Below are 16,148 nucleotides of genomic sequence, written 5' to 3'. Positions count from 1 at the left end.
AGTAAAATCATTTTAATATACCATGCCTCCCTCTTTTAAAAAATAAATTAAAAAAATCCAGTTTTGCATATCTAGCATTAGCATTTAAGGTAGTATGGCACACCCCTTCACAGTTTGGGGGAGTGGGGATCCACTAAACGCCGTAGAGTCGGTCGGCATTTGAACATTGTGAGACCTTGGGTTAGTTGAAACCACATCAGATCAGGAAAAATAAAATGAAACTTGAAATTGAAAAAAAAAAATTAAAGGAAAAAACTGCCCCAAAATTATTAGCATTTTTTTTTTCTTGTCATAAATAAGAGAAAGTTCTATCCTTACTGGTCCTAAATCTGAATAACTATGTCTAGTTTTTTTTTTTTAAACCTTAATTACGTTATACCTATCAATATGTACTAGAAGAAAGAGGAGAAAAAAAGTCACTACACTAGTACCAGGACAGCACTCTTACAAGATAGCCATTTTATACATTATTAACAGACAATGATCAACCAAGAGTCTTCTACGAGGTGATGGGGATGCAGAGAAAAGGAAGGGGATACAGTACATCACCAACATGGACAAAAGTAATTAAATTCCCTCGCTAGACACGGAATTTCTGGGAATTTATTGTCTCTTTTTTTCTTTTTTCTTTTTTTAAATAAAACTTCTATTTTGTTATTTTGTGACTTGAGTAAGTTCTCATATTTTAAAAGCGTCCAGCATTTTACTTAACCTGGTTGTTTGGAAATTAATATATTTAAAAAAAAATAGGAAAACAAACAAGCAGAAAAATTCCCCCCAAATCTCTCCAAACAACCTAACATTTTACTGGAAAAACATGATTCTCTCTTAAAAAAAAAAAAAAAAATGCTGTAGCTGTTTAATTAGAATTGAAAAAGGCTTTTTTTCTTTCTTTCTGAGTTAGTATTTTGAAGTCTTTAGTTTAAAGATGCTTTTGCCCTACCATGTCTGTGAATGTCTACATTAGTCTACTTTGTTAGTAAAATTTATAAAAATAGGAGTGCAGCAGCTCTTTATAATAAATGTCGCATTCAGTGTCTCATACTGGCTGTGCCTTAAGTACCAAATTTATAAACGTAACAATTTAAAAAATATTAATAAAACGTCAATATCACATTTTTTAAAAAGAAAAAAATATATATCCACACTACAATATGTTTTAATGCCATCTATTGAGTTGTACTTCTATAGTTGCTGTTGCCGACCTATTACCAATATTTAAAAAAAAAGTTAAATTAAAAAATATCCTTCATCATAAGTCTTTCCCCAACCGAGGACCATATATTATAACAGCCAAATGTTAAACATGTGCAAACAGGAAACTGTCAGTTTTTCCCACCAGTCACAGTGCAGTGATGTTTATACTTTTTATTTTTAAAATTCTGTTTACATCTACAATAAATTAAAAAAAAATTCTTCCATAGCCTCTCTGGTGATACTTGCAGCACTGAGGTATTAAAAAAAATATATAAACCAAAAGGTTGCTTTCCTAATTTGTAAATAGAAAGTGAATGGAGAAAAGGTTGTATTCATGCAGGCGTATCCACTCCTGGCCCAGGGGCCCCCAGATCTGGGGCTGGGGTCAGCGGGGAGGGGGAGGAGAGAGGCAGAGGGTCCTAGGAACGTTTGGAGGTGCTGAAATGATTGGACGATAGAAAATGATCAAATATTTAAAAATTAAGACTGAAAAAGGATGTCCCCTCCCCTACCCCCCCCAAGCCAAACAGGTGTGCTTTGAAACTTTAAATATGTTAAATATTAAAATTGTAGCTTTGTCTTTAAAAAACGTCTTGGGAAAAGCAGTTTTTCATATTTTAAATAAAAATCTAGCTAGACGGTAACATCTGAAGCTGTGCACAGACAGAGAGGTTGTTAGGCTGGTAGGATACTAGTACAGTTCATAGGTCTGTCGCGCTGACGACAGAGCTCGACAGCGCCCTCACTTGTCCGGGGTCGTCCTGGCAGCTGGGTGTTCTTCAGTCTCAGTACCGGACTTAGTCAACGTTCCCTCCCCTCCTCCTTCCAGAGCATCAAACTGCCTGGGACCGACTCCCTCACAAAAATATTTTTGATTCTCTCTTTCTTAATAGTTTCTATGTAGTTAATGGAATTGTATTTACAACGTTTCTTTTTTTTTTTTTTTTTTTTTAGAATTCACAATTTCAAAAAACCTTATAATATGACCTCTTTCAACAGAAAAAAAGCACTTATAGAAAAGGAGGACACTCAAAACATGGTCGTCCTTACCTTATTGCCGAAAATAGAGATACTTAGGTTAACAAAGAGACATCACAAAAAAAGAACCGCTAGAGAGTCTGTTAATTAGCCTACTACATCTCACTTCTTCTACAACGCAAAATAGAAAGTTTACGCCCACCTCCCGCTCCCCACCTCAAAACAAGCTTCAGTGTGTGCTAAAGTTACACCTGAAAATTCATAGTCTCGGAATTGGTACCAAAATATGGAGAGCAACATCACCATCTCAGCATCCTTTAAAAGTGAGAACAGAATCAAAACGAGCAAAAAAAAAAAAAAAAAAAAAAAAAAAAAATTTAAGAAAAAAAAAATAACTCCTTAATATAACAATTATACTATGGTTAGCTTTTGACTAGATATTCAAGCTAGGTGACTACTGGACTAAGTCAAAATGACTACCAAATGTGATTCAAAGAGATTTAAAAGGAGGCGGGGAAAAGAGAAGGGGAAGGGAAACCATCAAGAAAAACAAAAACGAAAACCAAACCAAAATCATGGGTTATATACACATTTAAAAGCTGTTGTCGTATATTACAGCAGATTCGTGAGATGAGATGTAGTCAACCCTCGATCCGAAGTGAGCCATCTCTGGTTGGGATGAGGAGTGAGGCTGTGGGGGTCCAGGTCTGAGGACATCACCTAAACAAAGGGCCACTCAGAAACTTCGCCCAGTCTTGCCTGGACATCCAGGTATGCTCTGCAGGGCCAGGAAGGTCAGGAGTGTCCCGAAGAGAGCAGAGGGCAGGGGTGGGAGGAGAGAGAAGAAGGGTCAGGCAAGGGCGTGATTTACTCCAACACTTCAACTACGCGCTTCCAAAGGTCTAGGCTGGGCAACTGAGCATGTGTGACAAGGGCTGGCTAACAGCTTCCTGAGATGGAAATCTGAGTCTAAGCCACGCCTGCTGCCCAGAGGAGGGCAGCTCTGCCACTCATTCTGCTGATGGGCTACAGGATGGGAGGCTTCTTGTGGTCAAGGCAGTATAAGGGTCAGGCTGGGTTTCCAGCCAGCTGATCCAACTGCACATTACTTAGATACTTTTTTTTAAACTTGTTTTCAAAACTAAATGGTAAAGAATAATTTCTGCCTTTAGTAGATACCCATAGATAACAGAAAATGCAAATGTATACTAAAAAAAAAAAATGTATTATATACCAAGGGATTGAAGGTCAGGATACTTAAAAAAACAAAACAAAACAAAACAAAACAAAACAAAAACAAAATATACAACAAACAACCTGCTTCAGGAGGTCAAAACTGGGTCCAGCATTCACAGACTTGCTAACTGGGTTTCCCTGAATTGACTGTGGGTTTGGGCCCCTCTTCTGTGGATGGCACCAAAAGTCAGAAGGGCACCTCTGCTGAGGACAAAGTGTGTGTCTGGCCTGCCCCTAACAGCCGCGGTGGGACCCTGGGTCTCGACTGGCTCACTGAGTTCCTTCTGGAAGGGGCGGGCTGCTGCCTGCACTCTCTTGGCTACTTCAGCCTTCTTTGGAAACTGGGTGCTAGAGCTGGGTGAGGGAGGTGAGCTGACTTCCGCCTTCCCCTTGGAGGGCGCTGGGGGGAGGAGGTCTGCACTCCTCTTCTGAGGGAGGAAGGGAGGGGCGAGGACCAGCAGCCTCAGCAACTGCTCAGTCAAGGTTCTGCTGTGCCCCGCCCATTGTCTAATTCCCCCTTCATCTCACTCCACAGGGGGCTAGAGCTCCTTTCAACCCCCAGAGTCCATGGACCTATCAGTCCTCCCTGCTCTCAGAGGAACCTTTCTGGGCCCCCAAACCCAGCTTAATTAGTAGCAAGAAGCTCTCCTTCAAACTGTTAGTGGCCTCTGGCTCTGGCCAGCAATGCCTGGGTCAGTGCTCGAAGGGAAGTGGAGGTAAGGGCGGGGGAGAAGTCACACACATGGCTTATTGGGTTAAGAGAGGCAGCTGCGTTAGTTGAGGTGATTCCTTAGCAGCAACATGAGAGAAATCCAGAGATTCGTGGAGCTCAACTCAACTGTCCCCAACTTGTCCCACCAGACTGGGAGTCCCGTGTGACTTAGGGCTGGGAGCAATCACACTCCACCCAAGACCCAACTCAGGCTTCTTCTGCCCCACTCCAAGAATGAAAGACTTGTGTGCCAGTGGGATTTTCCGAGTAGAACTCATTCCCAGGTCTCAGCTGTTGCCCTCCCACTTCTGAGAAGACTGACCCATGTTCCAACACCCCCCACCACCTCATGTGCTACCACAGCACACATCTATTACTTCACCAGGACAACCCCTCTCCCTGTTTAGTGTTCTTCCCAAGAATGACAGACACTCATTTTTGGAGAATGTGGCAGGAGGCTTGCTCACTGCCCACCCCGACCTCCCACTCCTCTGTCCCACCCCCTCCATATCCCCATCAAAGTGATTTAAAAAAATGTTTAATTAACTTGAGCTCAGTTTAAAAGGTTAGGAAACTGGCAGGGATCCAAATCCACGTTATGCAGGTGATGTCGTTAATTTAATTTGCTTTTCGTGCGGTAATCTGGATAATTACTCAGTAGTTACTGGCAAAAATGTTTTCTTTTCACTAAAAGATGGAGTCTGGCTGTTTGACTGCATGAATCCCATTGGCTGAGCCCCAGAGAGCCCTGGGGAGCTGAAAGGGCCCAGTCACCAACAAGGTCAGCTCACAGGACCTTCGGGAGTGGCCCTGGTCCCCATCTCCTGCCCCCAGGTCTGGCAGAAGTCCAGTTTCCCTGCCTCCATCCTCCTGGGATGGGCACAGCACGAAATCGCCTTCCAGTTTCCCACACTCTTGATTGTATTTCAAGACAGAGAAAGATGAGGGTTGAAAAGATACAGAAACGGAATCGAAATAACCAACTCAAGAACCAAAACACAAAAAAACAAAGAGAGGGAGAGAGAGAAATAAAAAAAGGAAGGTGAGGTCATGATTAAAAGCTGGAGGAAGGGATGAGAGATTAAAAGTCTGGATTTGTTCTTGCCCCCACCCCCCTGAAAAGGAGTCCAGAAAGAGGAGGAAGAGATGTTGATGTGATGAGACAGGGGCATGCGCATACATGTATGACCGGTGCATATACATGTACGGACACGCCGGCAGGGCGGAGACACAAGGCAGAGACGGTAATACCTCAGAGTGAGATGGCAACGAAAGCACCTGCTCAATGGTATCCATTTGTAAAGGCCGTTGCAATCAAAGGTCCCTAAAATTGCACAATTGTTAAGGTCATCAGTGCGCTTACATGGGAACAGATTGTCATATTCTGGAAAGAAAATTATCTCTAGGACTAGTCTGTGGTTGCCAGCATGAATATGTAATTCTGAGACACCGTGCCATGAGGGGCCAGGATGACATCCCCTCCAGCTCCAGTCCCTCCCTCCCCCACAGACCCCCATCCCAGCCTGTCTGCTTACCCACGGGAAACCAAGAGCCAGATTCCGGGGTGTGGGTGGGTAGTGGGAAAGTGGGGCTTGTGCCTAAAATGATGGGCATGGGGGCCCTGACCCCAAAAGGCAAAGATAAGAGTCTCTGCCCACGGTCCCGATGGCTCAAGCTGGGGAGAAGAAATCCCAGTGCAGACAAACCATGTAGCTATGTGGCTTATTTCAGAGAAATCACTGCAGCACACAGGTCCAAAGACCCAGGTTTTCAGGAACAAACAGGGTCTGTGTTTCTGGACACTGAAAATGGAAATGAGTCGTGTTCTAAGTGGTGATAGACGGTTCCCCAAATTGATGCAGCTCTGGGCTGAATAATAACATTCTGGATTTGGTATTACAGTTGATCCGAAGGGATTAGACTTATCAAACTACTGACTCAAGTGATAGTGGCTTGGGAGTGAACTGGACAAGGACCCAGGCCACACAGGCCAGGGCTGGCAGATGAGTGTGTGTGTAAGAGGCAGAGAAAGAGAGGGAGAGGGAGAGAAAACGTGTGTATGAGAGTGTTTGCGCAAGTGCATGTGAAGTGGGGGCTCCCAATGCCAGGGGCGTGGATGGGGCCACCCGGGCGCCCCAGGCTGTCTGCACAGGCTCTGTTCTCCCCAGCGCGGCCCCTAAGGCAAAGCTTGCCCGCTCTCTCCCACGTGTGAAGTCTGACAGGGACGTGACCTGGGACCACAGTCACTCCCATCTCAGCTCAAAACCAAACTGCCTCCAAAACACAGAGGCTGGCTAAGGCAGGGGTTGGGCTGTTTTCTGTTTCCAAAATGGAAGGGACAGCGAGCTCAGGCACATTCATGCTCACACACCAGGAGGGAAAAGAACAATACAATCTGAAAACAGCATGCAAATCTGTTAAGCAAATTTCCATTGCCTGGATTAGTCAGATTATAGAACCACAGAGCATTACAAATATCAAATGCATCTGGCCTTCGGGGGGCCACAGCTATGAACGCAAATGGGAACTTACTTGGAACCTGGAAACTGTAAGAAATGTTAGCAAAAGAAACGGCCTGGGAGGGGGCTCGCCCCCCACACCACCTCCCAGGCACCAGAGATGCCCATGGACATCAGTTGGGAACTCTGCCGACTGAGGTCGCTACCCCTGATGTGAGGGGATGGCTAGACACTGAGGACCTACTATGTGCCAGCCCGGGATGCACACTATTTCTGCTCACTGTCAACCAATGTGTGGAGGGAGGTAAACTATTCTCGTTTTGCAGCCAGGGACAGGAGGCTCAAGTGGCTCAAAGTTGCAAGGGCTGCAGGTGATGGAGTGGTGACACCAATCTGAACTACCCACGTACTTTCCATTCCATCACCGGGACACCCGGGAGGTACTCGGAATATGTCTAGACAGAGCAGTTTTAGCCCTCGGTAGCTGGCGTGACCTTTGATGGGGACCTACTTGTGCTCTCCTCTGCCCCTAACTCTGGACTTTCCTCCCCATGGACTACAAGGAGCTGGTCAAGTAGCAGGTAGCGGGAAGCAGGAGGGCAGGAAGGCAGGTACTTACAGCTATGCCGTGGCCGAAGCCGGAGCCCGGCTGTGGGCTGGCCGCGCTTATGTAATTCCCCACTCCGGAGTCCTGGCTGGCAGGGCCATAGAGATCGGCGACAGGTCCTGGGCTGTTGGCCCCCGGGAAGCCTCCGGGCCGCGCCGGGTTGGAGCCTGCCGGGGAAGCGGGCGCGCCAAAATTCGGTTGAGCACTGTAGCTATTCAGGACTGGTGTGCAGAGAATAGAGCTGGGTATGAGGCCAGAAGCCAGGCATGCACCGATCATTACAAGCCAAACACTCGAGAAAAACAGCTGAGGCCCAACTTCTAACACTCAACCAAGGCCATGCGAAAACATGAGCAGGGACTCAAGAATACTCAGCCCAGGCTACTACTAAGAAGCTTGGAGCTCCAAAAATAGAGAAGAAAAAAACGATCATTCAACACACTACGGCAACCAACCGGAGGTGCTTCACTGCCCACCAAATTATCACAATAGAAATAGAGATATATATGGAGGAGAGAGAGAAAAGAGAGAGAGAGAGATTTTTTTTTTTTCACATCTGAACTGACGCTCATGCAGTCTTCTAGATTTGGGCACGTTGAGACAGCATTCACATCCCATGCAAACTACAAAGGAACTAGTTTTAGACTACACATTGTGTTAATATTGATATTAAAACGTGACAGGAAACAAAGCAATTTGTGTCCAGGAAAAAAAAAAAATCTTTGGGGAGGGGATTTAAAATTTTTTTTATGTGTATGTTTCATTTTTCTTTCTTTTTCTTTTGGATCCATTAAATGACAAATTTGTTAAAAAAAAAAAAGACAAAAAAGATCTCCATTCTGCATCCCTCCCTACCCGCCCCCTCCCCATACTGGCTACTCCCTCCTTTCCCACCCCTCCCATTTATATCCCTGCATGAAAGTCATTAATACTGAAGTGGTCGGAGGATGGGATATGTCATGGAGAATTCGGGCATCTTAACGTAACGGTAATGATGGCGACAGAGGGTTCCCTTTTGGGGTGGAGAGCAGGGATGGAGGGAGGGGATGGGGGGATGGTAACCTGAAGGCTGGGCTAAAGTTGGGGTGGAGACAATGGTCCTACAGGACACCCACACACTCACCTCCTGCAGGAGAAGGAAAGGGGGGGATTTAAACTTTTTTTCCTTTTGTTTAAAGAAAAAAAAAAGACAAAGAAGTATGAATGCAGCATACCAACGGAACCAATTTACAGCTAAAGCTTATCTGTCCAAAAAGCCTGCTCTGTTAGTTATCCTCAGGTGTAAGCTCCAGACTGAGAAAAAGAAAGCTTGGAACGCACCCTTTTGACAGAGGGCAGACCTGACACCCACACACCTGGAGAGTGGCAGGTTGTGTCTGGGGGCAGGGGCTGGGGCAGAGCGTGATGCTGCCTCAGACCCCTCCCTCTGTCTCCCCCAAATCCCTTCATGCCCTTCCTGAAGAGAGGCACGGCCTGTCAACCAGGTTCATTTGATCTCATCTTTATTTCCCCTTAGTAGTTTAAATGTCATTTCCAAAATAGAAAAAAAAATAAATAAATAAAAAAGACAACAACAAAAAACAACAAACCTGTTTTAATGGTAAAAGTAAGTTCTCATTTAAACCTCAAGGTGAGTCTGGGGCTGGCCACTTTTGGTCAACAGACTGGAAAAAATGGACAGTCTGAGCATTACACACCTACACACCGTTAGTTCCACAAGGCTGCAGGCTCGCTTCTCCCTCTGCCTCTCTTGGCATCCCCTCTGTCCCTGACAGCTGCCTTCCAGGGCAGAAGGAAAGAACATCTGAAGTGGACAGCAGAGTCGCTCTTGCCTGGGGGCCTGTGCAAAGGCCTTCCCTACTCCTGGGGCTGTGAAGAGCCGTAAGTGAATTGACCGTCACCCACTTATCACAGGTGTGGGAAGAGACCGATGATACCCTCACTGCCAGGCTGGCAAAAGACTGAGTGGGAACTTGAAGACACAAAGGAGACCAAACCAAGCCGAGCCTGGCTCCTGACTCAGCAGAGAAAAACGGAAACTGTTGCCTTTGGAAGCCCCAAGGTGAGCCCCTTTGAAGCTGCAGCCCAGAAATGAATAAACAGGCTGATGGAGAGAAGAGGTTAGAGAGAAGGAAAAAAACAAAATATTACAGCTTAGAGCAAGTGAGTGGCTTATTTGGAAATGGGCTGGCAGACAAAGGGGACTGGGATGTTTGAATACAGAAGATTAAACTTGCAGATAACATTTGGCCCTTCTCACTCATGGAGGCAAATATCAAGCCGAGATATTCAAAAGGTGGTCTTATCTTGGTAGAACACTCTTTTTTTTTTTCTCCCCCCCACTTCCTGGGCTCAGGAAAATGTAAAGAGCCCAGATGGTGGACTTCTGGTTTCCCAGGTAGAACTCCTCCATCTACAAAGAGCAAACTACGCTGTTCTGTTTCAGGGTAAGAGGATGGGGTGGGGTTGGGGAGGCACAGTGTGAGATGAAGAAGAACATTCTTCTGTTTTTTTCACCTCGGGTGGGATGCAGATCCAGGAAGATGTTGGGCAGGACCACCCGTCTAGGAGGTGGTGAGAAGGGAGGTTTTGGTGCTGACTCCTTCCAGCAGGGAAAGGCCCCCGGACACTAATCCAGCCAGAGCAAACAGCCCTGGAGACAGGATGCAGCATGCTGTCCAGAGATACCCCTCTCCAGAGGCTCAGAAGGCAAGAGGACTTGGTGGGATGCCATCCCTGGCAACCTCTGTGTGCCCAGAGGCCTGGGGTCTAGGAGTGCGCCTGAAGGGAATTTCATAATGAGCGGCTCATCTCAGGCCTGGATCACCCCTCCCTGCTCAGTCATCTTCCATCAAATGACACTAAAATCACCGTGGAGAAGGCACCGTATTAGAATGCAGCTTTTAAACCCCCAAGTCCCATTTTATTATGCACTTGCTCATCACAATGCCCGAGTCCCAGCCCAAAGTCACCTTGCAAATCTCCCCAAGCCAGGGGCGGGAGACTGGGCCACTGGGTCCCCAGCAGAGGGCGCAGTGGGCAGGCAATCAGCGCTAGCTATGGCTGGGTCTCCTCCAGGGGCAGTGGAAACTGCAACTCAAGGGCTGGGCACCCAGGAGCGACGTTCCAGGCTCCACAGTCACCACCTACCTGTCTCTTTGTGGCAGAAGAACCATGCCCCAGGGAGCATGCTAAAGTCCCCAGACAAGCCATCTGCAAATCCGTGCATCTTTGGGAAGTCTCAAAAGACAACGGCTCTGGCTGATAGAGAATGAGGATGGACAGTTGGCACATAAACTTGTCAGTACTGTTCCCCCTGTCAGATGTGGGAAGGCATCAGGGACAACGCTATTTTCTTCTTCCGGCCGGAAGTCAGTGTAATTTCATGTGTTGAACACTGGCTGGCTACATGGTAAAGGGGGTCATCAAGGACCCCCTCTCCTGGAGAGTCTCCTATAGCCAAGCCTCTGCCGTGAGGGTGCTTTCTGTGCAAACCGCCCTCCAGTCAATTCTCAACGTCTTAAATGAAAGGTACCTTCCTCCGGGTACCAAGACTCATTTTGAGTGGCTGGAATCGGTCCTATATAGTAGTATCAGGTTTGAAAGAGGACAGAACATCACTCTTAATGGTCAAGGGCACCTTGTCTACTGCTCTGCTAGGGTGCATGTGCATGTGTGTGTGTGTGTGTGTGTGTATGTTTAGGGAAGAAGTAAATACTGTTGAATAAACAGTGTTGAGATTTAGAAACTGGATATTAAAACGTCTGTCCCAGAAGAGGGTAATGTCTTGCAAACACCTTGGCATTTCTGCAACATAAGCTGTGAGTGTTAAGTGGCTTGGGACAAGCCTTACACCAGGCTGGCCATTTGGGGGCTCATTCCTCCATCAGAGGCTCTGGGCAGTGTCCATAGCAACAGCCTAATCCTGGGCAAGTTCCTTCTAAACCCCCACCCCTACCGCCCAGCATCCTCTGGGCTTTCCCAGTCCAGGCAGTACCCTTAGGAGGTGGCTACAGTGTAGAGAAAGGGGGCACTGGACTTGGAGTCAGAAGACCTGTGTGTGACCCTGGCCCTGTCCTTCCAGCTGTGTGCCTTGGTCCGAGCCCCTCTAGCCTGTGCCATTGTTTGTAATGTGTAAGTGACATCTGCCTTATTCAGCGTGGCTCTCTGGGCAGCTGCGAGAGTAAAGAAGAGAAAGTGCTCTGTGACTTGTCAAGTTTAAAACAAATACACTATTTTTGAAATAGTTGTGTATGCAGAGCCCAGCAAGGCAGGTACCATATGCAGATTTAGGAAAATCTGATATAGGAAAATGCAATTCACTTGCCATACAAATCAGGAGGTGATTTACAAAAAGATCCAATTCATCCGCTTCATGCATTTAATCATCTTGGACCTGAAGGAAGGACTCCTGGGATGGGGGAGGGAGAGGAAAGCAAGGACACTAAATCTCACGGAGGACAGCAAGAGGAAATGCATTTGAATGAAAGTTGGAGGCACTTTACATTGACTAGAAGGAGTTTCCTGTCCACCAAGGAAACGCTTGAGGGCTGACCTAGGAAGGCCTAAGAATCGTATCCTGGAGACTTTAACAGAGATGGGTGCTGTAGTCAGACACTCACCTGTAGGAGTTACACCAAAATTTGTGGGCGCCTTCCCCCGAGTTATAAAAGAGCCAGGGGAGATGCATGCTGACCAGGTGGCAGAGTCTGCAAGTGGTTCTGCCTACCTATGGTTACAGGGGCTGGACTGAGGGTGAAGTTAGTCCTTGAGGTGGGGACGTGGCGGGAGTCAGAACAGCTTCACTGTAGGTCTAGGAAGGGTGTGGAAGTCTAGACATTTCTGTATCCATTCTAAATATCTTAGGCAAAAAGCTAGAGCCAAGAATCCTGGGGGGGGAGGGGTACCCCTGAAGGGCACCTCTGGTACTAAGACCTGAAAACTGACTATTAATGATCCAGAGAAAGTGACTGTGACAAAATCCTCTCCAGATGAGTTTAGCCCACAAATGTGTGACAAGCCAGGGGTCCACTGAGTTCTAGCCTGAGGCCAGGCTCCTAGTTTGGTGGGTCTCACATTTTCCCAAAGGCATGGCCAGCCCTTGAGACAATTTCAGTCCCTGGCTTTATGAATCATCCACTGCCACCAGGTTTCACTGGGACCCTGGTGGCCCCCGGCACTTTTCTAAGAGAGAACCTCTTCCCTGCCCAGCCAGCCCGTGCTGCTTAGGCTGAGGCCACTGCAATGGAGGGTCCAACCTCTCTAGGTCCAAGGCAGAAGGGAACGTGCTGCCAAAACAAAATTAATTACGCTCCGCATTTCTGAGTCAAGCAGAAGGGAGTCTGGGCTGATTGGTGTCATGGCCCCTGTTCTGGGCCCCCAGTTCCCAATGGAATGGATGACTGAGGGCAGGTAAGGTCATGAGTCTGTGTGACAGTGTTAGAGGACAGGGGCTGTGTTAATCCATCAAACTGGATTTTAGGGATTTTGTTTGTTTTAGAGAAATTAAAGAAACTAATTAAAGTCATGGCCCCCTCCGACACTCACCTTGGCCTTCATCTTGTCTATATCATGTTCTATGTTTACCTTGGCCTGAAACTCTACAATGGCAGTACCGTCTCCCTATTAGCAAGGAACTCCCCGAGGTGGGCTATGTGGAGTTATCAAGGTTCTTGCAGGACCCAATGTTCCCGATCAGACGCATAGTCTCTGAAGCAAGTGTGACCCCCCTCTATTCCCCTACAATACTGGACACTCCATGGATGCTGCGTCCACAGCGCCTGGTAGCTGTTGACAGCAGGGACCTTCACAAGTCCTTCTCAATGGACAGCCACTCCTTGAGAGCTCTGAAGAATGACTGCTGAACAGCCCCAGGTCCTCCCGGGGAACAGAGTTGGAGACCCCACTCTGTAGTCTCCTTACTGCAACCCCTGAAGGCAGATGGGCGAATGGCAAGGGTCAGCAAGGAAAGATAACACTCAGTTGTAAATTATTACAGCAGGTCTCATGCAGAGCAAAGCAGAAGTCTGCCCGAACACTATGTCCCAGGGATCCTTGGCTCGAGCTTTCCTTTTAGAACTTAGCCTGAAGGTAGGAGAGACAGACAGCGAAGGCCAGCAATTTGTCCAACCTGGGGAAATGGTATGACATGCTAAATTAAAATCAAATCAGTTCAGGGACCCAGATGCAGGGACAATCAATTTTATCCACAATATATTTTTAAAGCTCTGCTGAAATTCAGGCAATTTCAGAAGAGAAAGGGAAGAATACTTTCAAATGGGGGCGGGGGTTAAGAAAGCAAGGTGTGGGTATTGCTTTTCCATGGTCTCCATATGTGAACAGGTATGTTACAGAGAAAAGCAAACTCAGCCTGGTGACGACATTGTGCCAGTCTTGGTGTACCCATGGATGCATGGCTCATCTTCACACTGCATGGGACACACAGTGAGAATCTGCTCACTCATGCACGGACAGGGCACTCAGAGTCATGTGATGGTCCAAACGTGGTTACAATGATGCCCATCTTATAAGACTTCAGTGTCCACTTGTTTTCTCAAAGTTTAGCCCAGTTCAGACCACTGTGGTTAGTGTTGATGCCTGCCAATCAATGTCAGCAGGTCTCAAGAAGGGAACTGGGCATGAGAACCTAAGACTTGTGGCTAATTCTTTTGTAGGAAGATCTTAGCTTCTGGTGAAGTCACACCTTGCCCAACCCTCAAGAGCTAACTTCACTAACAGTCAATTCTAAAGCCCTCCCATATCACAGTGGTGGTAAAGCTGGGGATTCTCACTACCATTCAGAGCAGTATCAGTGGAAACATCCAGAATGGACCCATCTGAGGAAGGCTTTGTGGCCAGGACGATGCACTTTACATTGAGATACAACCTTCTCTTTACAGCTTGATGCCTTTTGGTTATCAGCCCTGATCAGGGTCTGTGAGTGTGCCTCATGCTCACAAAGAACCATGCTGTGTGGGCTCTGGGTGGGCTGGTTGGGAAGGTGGGTGGGCAGAAGATGGAGATCAGTGGCTGATGGCCAACTGCTCATGGTATAAATCCTGGGGATACAGCAACCTTCAGTGAACTGGGCCTGGTGGTCAAAGAAACCAGGCTTTTTATCACAAGAACAGAGAAAGAAATTTCTGGAACCAACCTCAGGTTCTTATTTCTCCAAGCTCCCAGGGGACCTAGGAGCTGAGCTTGTTTGCAGGTTTCTAGGAGGAAGAGAGAGAGACCCTGGGAAGGGAACAGGAACAAGATCCCGCCTGGTGCCTGAGCATCATGGAGCCTGTGGCTGGCACTGGCATGCGAGTTCGCCCTTCTGTGTGACTGTCTAACAAATATTTATGGTTTGGCTGAAGCAGGGGGAGTTTTAACATGAACATCCTGCTGCCTCTTCCCTAAGTTAACTGAGGGTCCAAGCCTGCACTGGTTAGAATCTGTCAGGAATGGCAGACAAGAAAATCCAGCAGAAACCACAGCAACCTTGTACCACTACATTAAGTCACCCAACAGTTGGGCACATTACCTATGGTGACCCGGAGCCTGTGCTTCTTCATCCAGCTCCCTGGGCCCTGAGAATCAAAAGGAAATACCGAGCCTGGTGTCTGGAAATAATTCCCTCATCTCTCTTGAACAGTCTGGTGGCTCCAAGTCAATCCTAGTTCAATTCTGAGAATGTCCCTTGCTTTGACCCAGTGACTGCCTTTGTCTTCAAGGCACAACCATTTCTCTAACTTCCAAAAAGAGACAAGTCTGGCTTTGCCCAGCCATTCTCCTGTGCTGCTGTATTTCTGTGTGCTCAGTATTTCCCACGCCTAGTGTCACATCCCTGCCCCCTGCCAGAGGAGTCAGATCCTTGCTTAGGTCTTGTGCATATTTTCTGCACTACAAATATGTTAAAAACGCTGTGAAATCCAAGGCTGGGACTACCGACTTAGGAGATGGGCCTAATGTATTCTCCATCATGATGAAGCGCTATGTAAGAATCAGATGTCATCTCGCAGCTGTTAAGAAGAATGGGGCAGGGAAACACTGCCCACTCGTGGGGGTAGGAGAGGTGAAAGTGAGTGAGACAAGAAGCACCAAGTTTCTAGAAGCTATGGCTTCAGAGGATGCCAGGCTGCAATAACTACTCAGACTTCCAAGCACCTCTGTGTTCCTGCTGGTAGGTACTTATAAGTGGGACTTTATTACCCGTGTGTTAAAATAGGAATCCAGAGTTTGAGAAGCTAGGGAATATATCCAGTGTCACCCAGTGTTTCAGACAGGCCTGAACCCAGCTCTAACATGAAAGTCACTGTGTTACACAGGGAGGGAGCTGTCCCTCTCAGGATCATGGTCTGACATGGTTCTTCTGTTCCGTTGGATCTGTCTTTGCCCCAGAGAAATGGCAAATTCAAGGACAAGGAACCAACTTCCCAACCTTGGAGTGGAAGCTGCCAAGGGTTTGGAGCTTGTACCCCATCAGACCCGGGATTCCTTAAGGTTGGGTGGTGCATGCCAAATGTGAAAGGGGACTTCATCTCTCCTGAGGCCTAGACCTACCTCCACTGTGTCACATCCTAAGGTTCAACGAGCTTCAGAGCACAAAGCAGCCCCCAGTCAGTGTTAATGGGCAAGGGTGCTGTGAGAGGGAAAGTAAGCCCTAGGCCAACCTAGACTCCTGTTCCCCTCCCTCACAGTGGCTGGACCCAGTGGGGCACAGAGAGGGCTGATCTCAGTGTCAAAAGACTATTCCCCTCTGCTGAGGGCAAGTCCAGTGGGGAGCAGGAATACCCTAGGACTGATCGACATTTATAGGCTGTGGCTTCAGAGGATGCCAGACTGGAAAGTCATATCCAACAGCGACCTGCTGCCCTGGGCTCCAGCAGCCAGGGGGTAGGGTGGAGAGGGTGCCTAAGGGACAGCCCCTTGAGGACCTGTACAAAAGGCTTTCCACTTGAGCAGCCCGTCTTTA

At 47.3% G+C, this 16,148-nt stretch overlaps 1 protein-coding gene across 1 annotated transcript in view; it reads right to left on the bottom strand.

Annotated features, from left to right (window-relative positions):
* The window catches only part of LOC124979001 (RNA-binding protein Musashi homolog 2), a 242,505-nt gene that overhangs the window by 1,589 nt on the left and 224,768 nt on the right, over window positions 1-16,148 (bottom strand). Inside the window, exons 7-9 of the mRNA XM_047543042.1 lie at window positions 7,202-7,410; window positions 5,375-5,447; window positions 1-2,953 (exon numbers count right to left, since the gene is read on the bottom strand). The exon at window positions 1-2,953 is cut by the window's left edge and continues 1,589 nt beyond it. Of these exons, the coding sequence (XP_047398998.1) occupies window positions 5,406-5,447; window positions 7,202-7,410 (251 nt within the window). The 3' untranslated portion in view covers window positions 1-2,953; window positions 5,375-5,405. The remainder of the gene's footprint in view (window positions 2,954-5,374; window positions 5,448-7,201; window positions 7,411-16,148) is intronic.

The sequence above is a fragment of the Sciurus carolinensis genome, chromosome 3 (genome assembly GCF_902686445.1).
Source record: "Sciurus carolinensis chromosome 3, mSciCar1.2, whole genome shotgun sequence".
Taxonomy (NCBI): domain Eukaryota; kingdom Metazoa; phylum Chordata; class Mammalia; order Rodentia; family Sciuridae; genus Sciurus; species Sciurus carolinensis.
The sequence above is the reverse complement of the archived record's forward strand: the minus strand, read 5'-3'. Positions and strand labels throughout refer to the sequence as shown.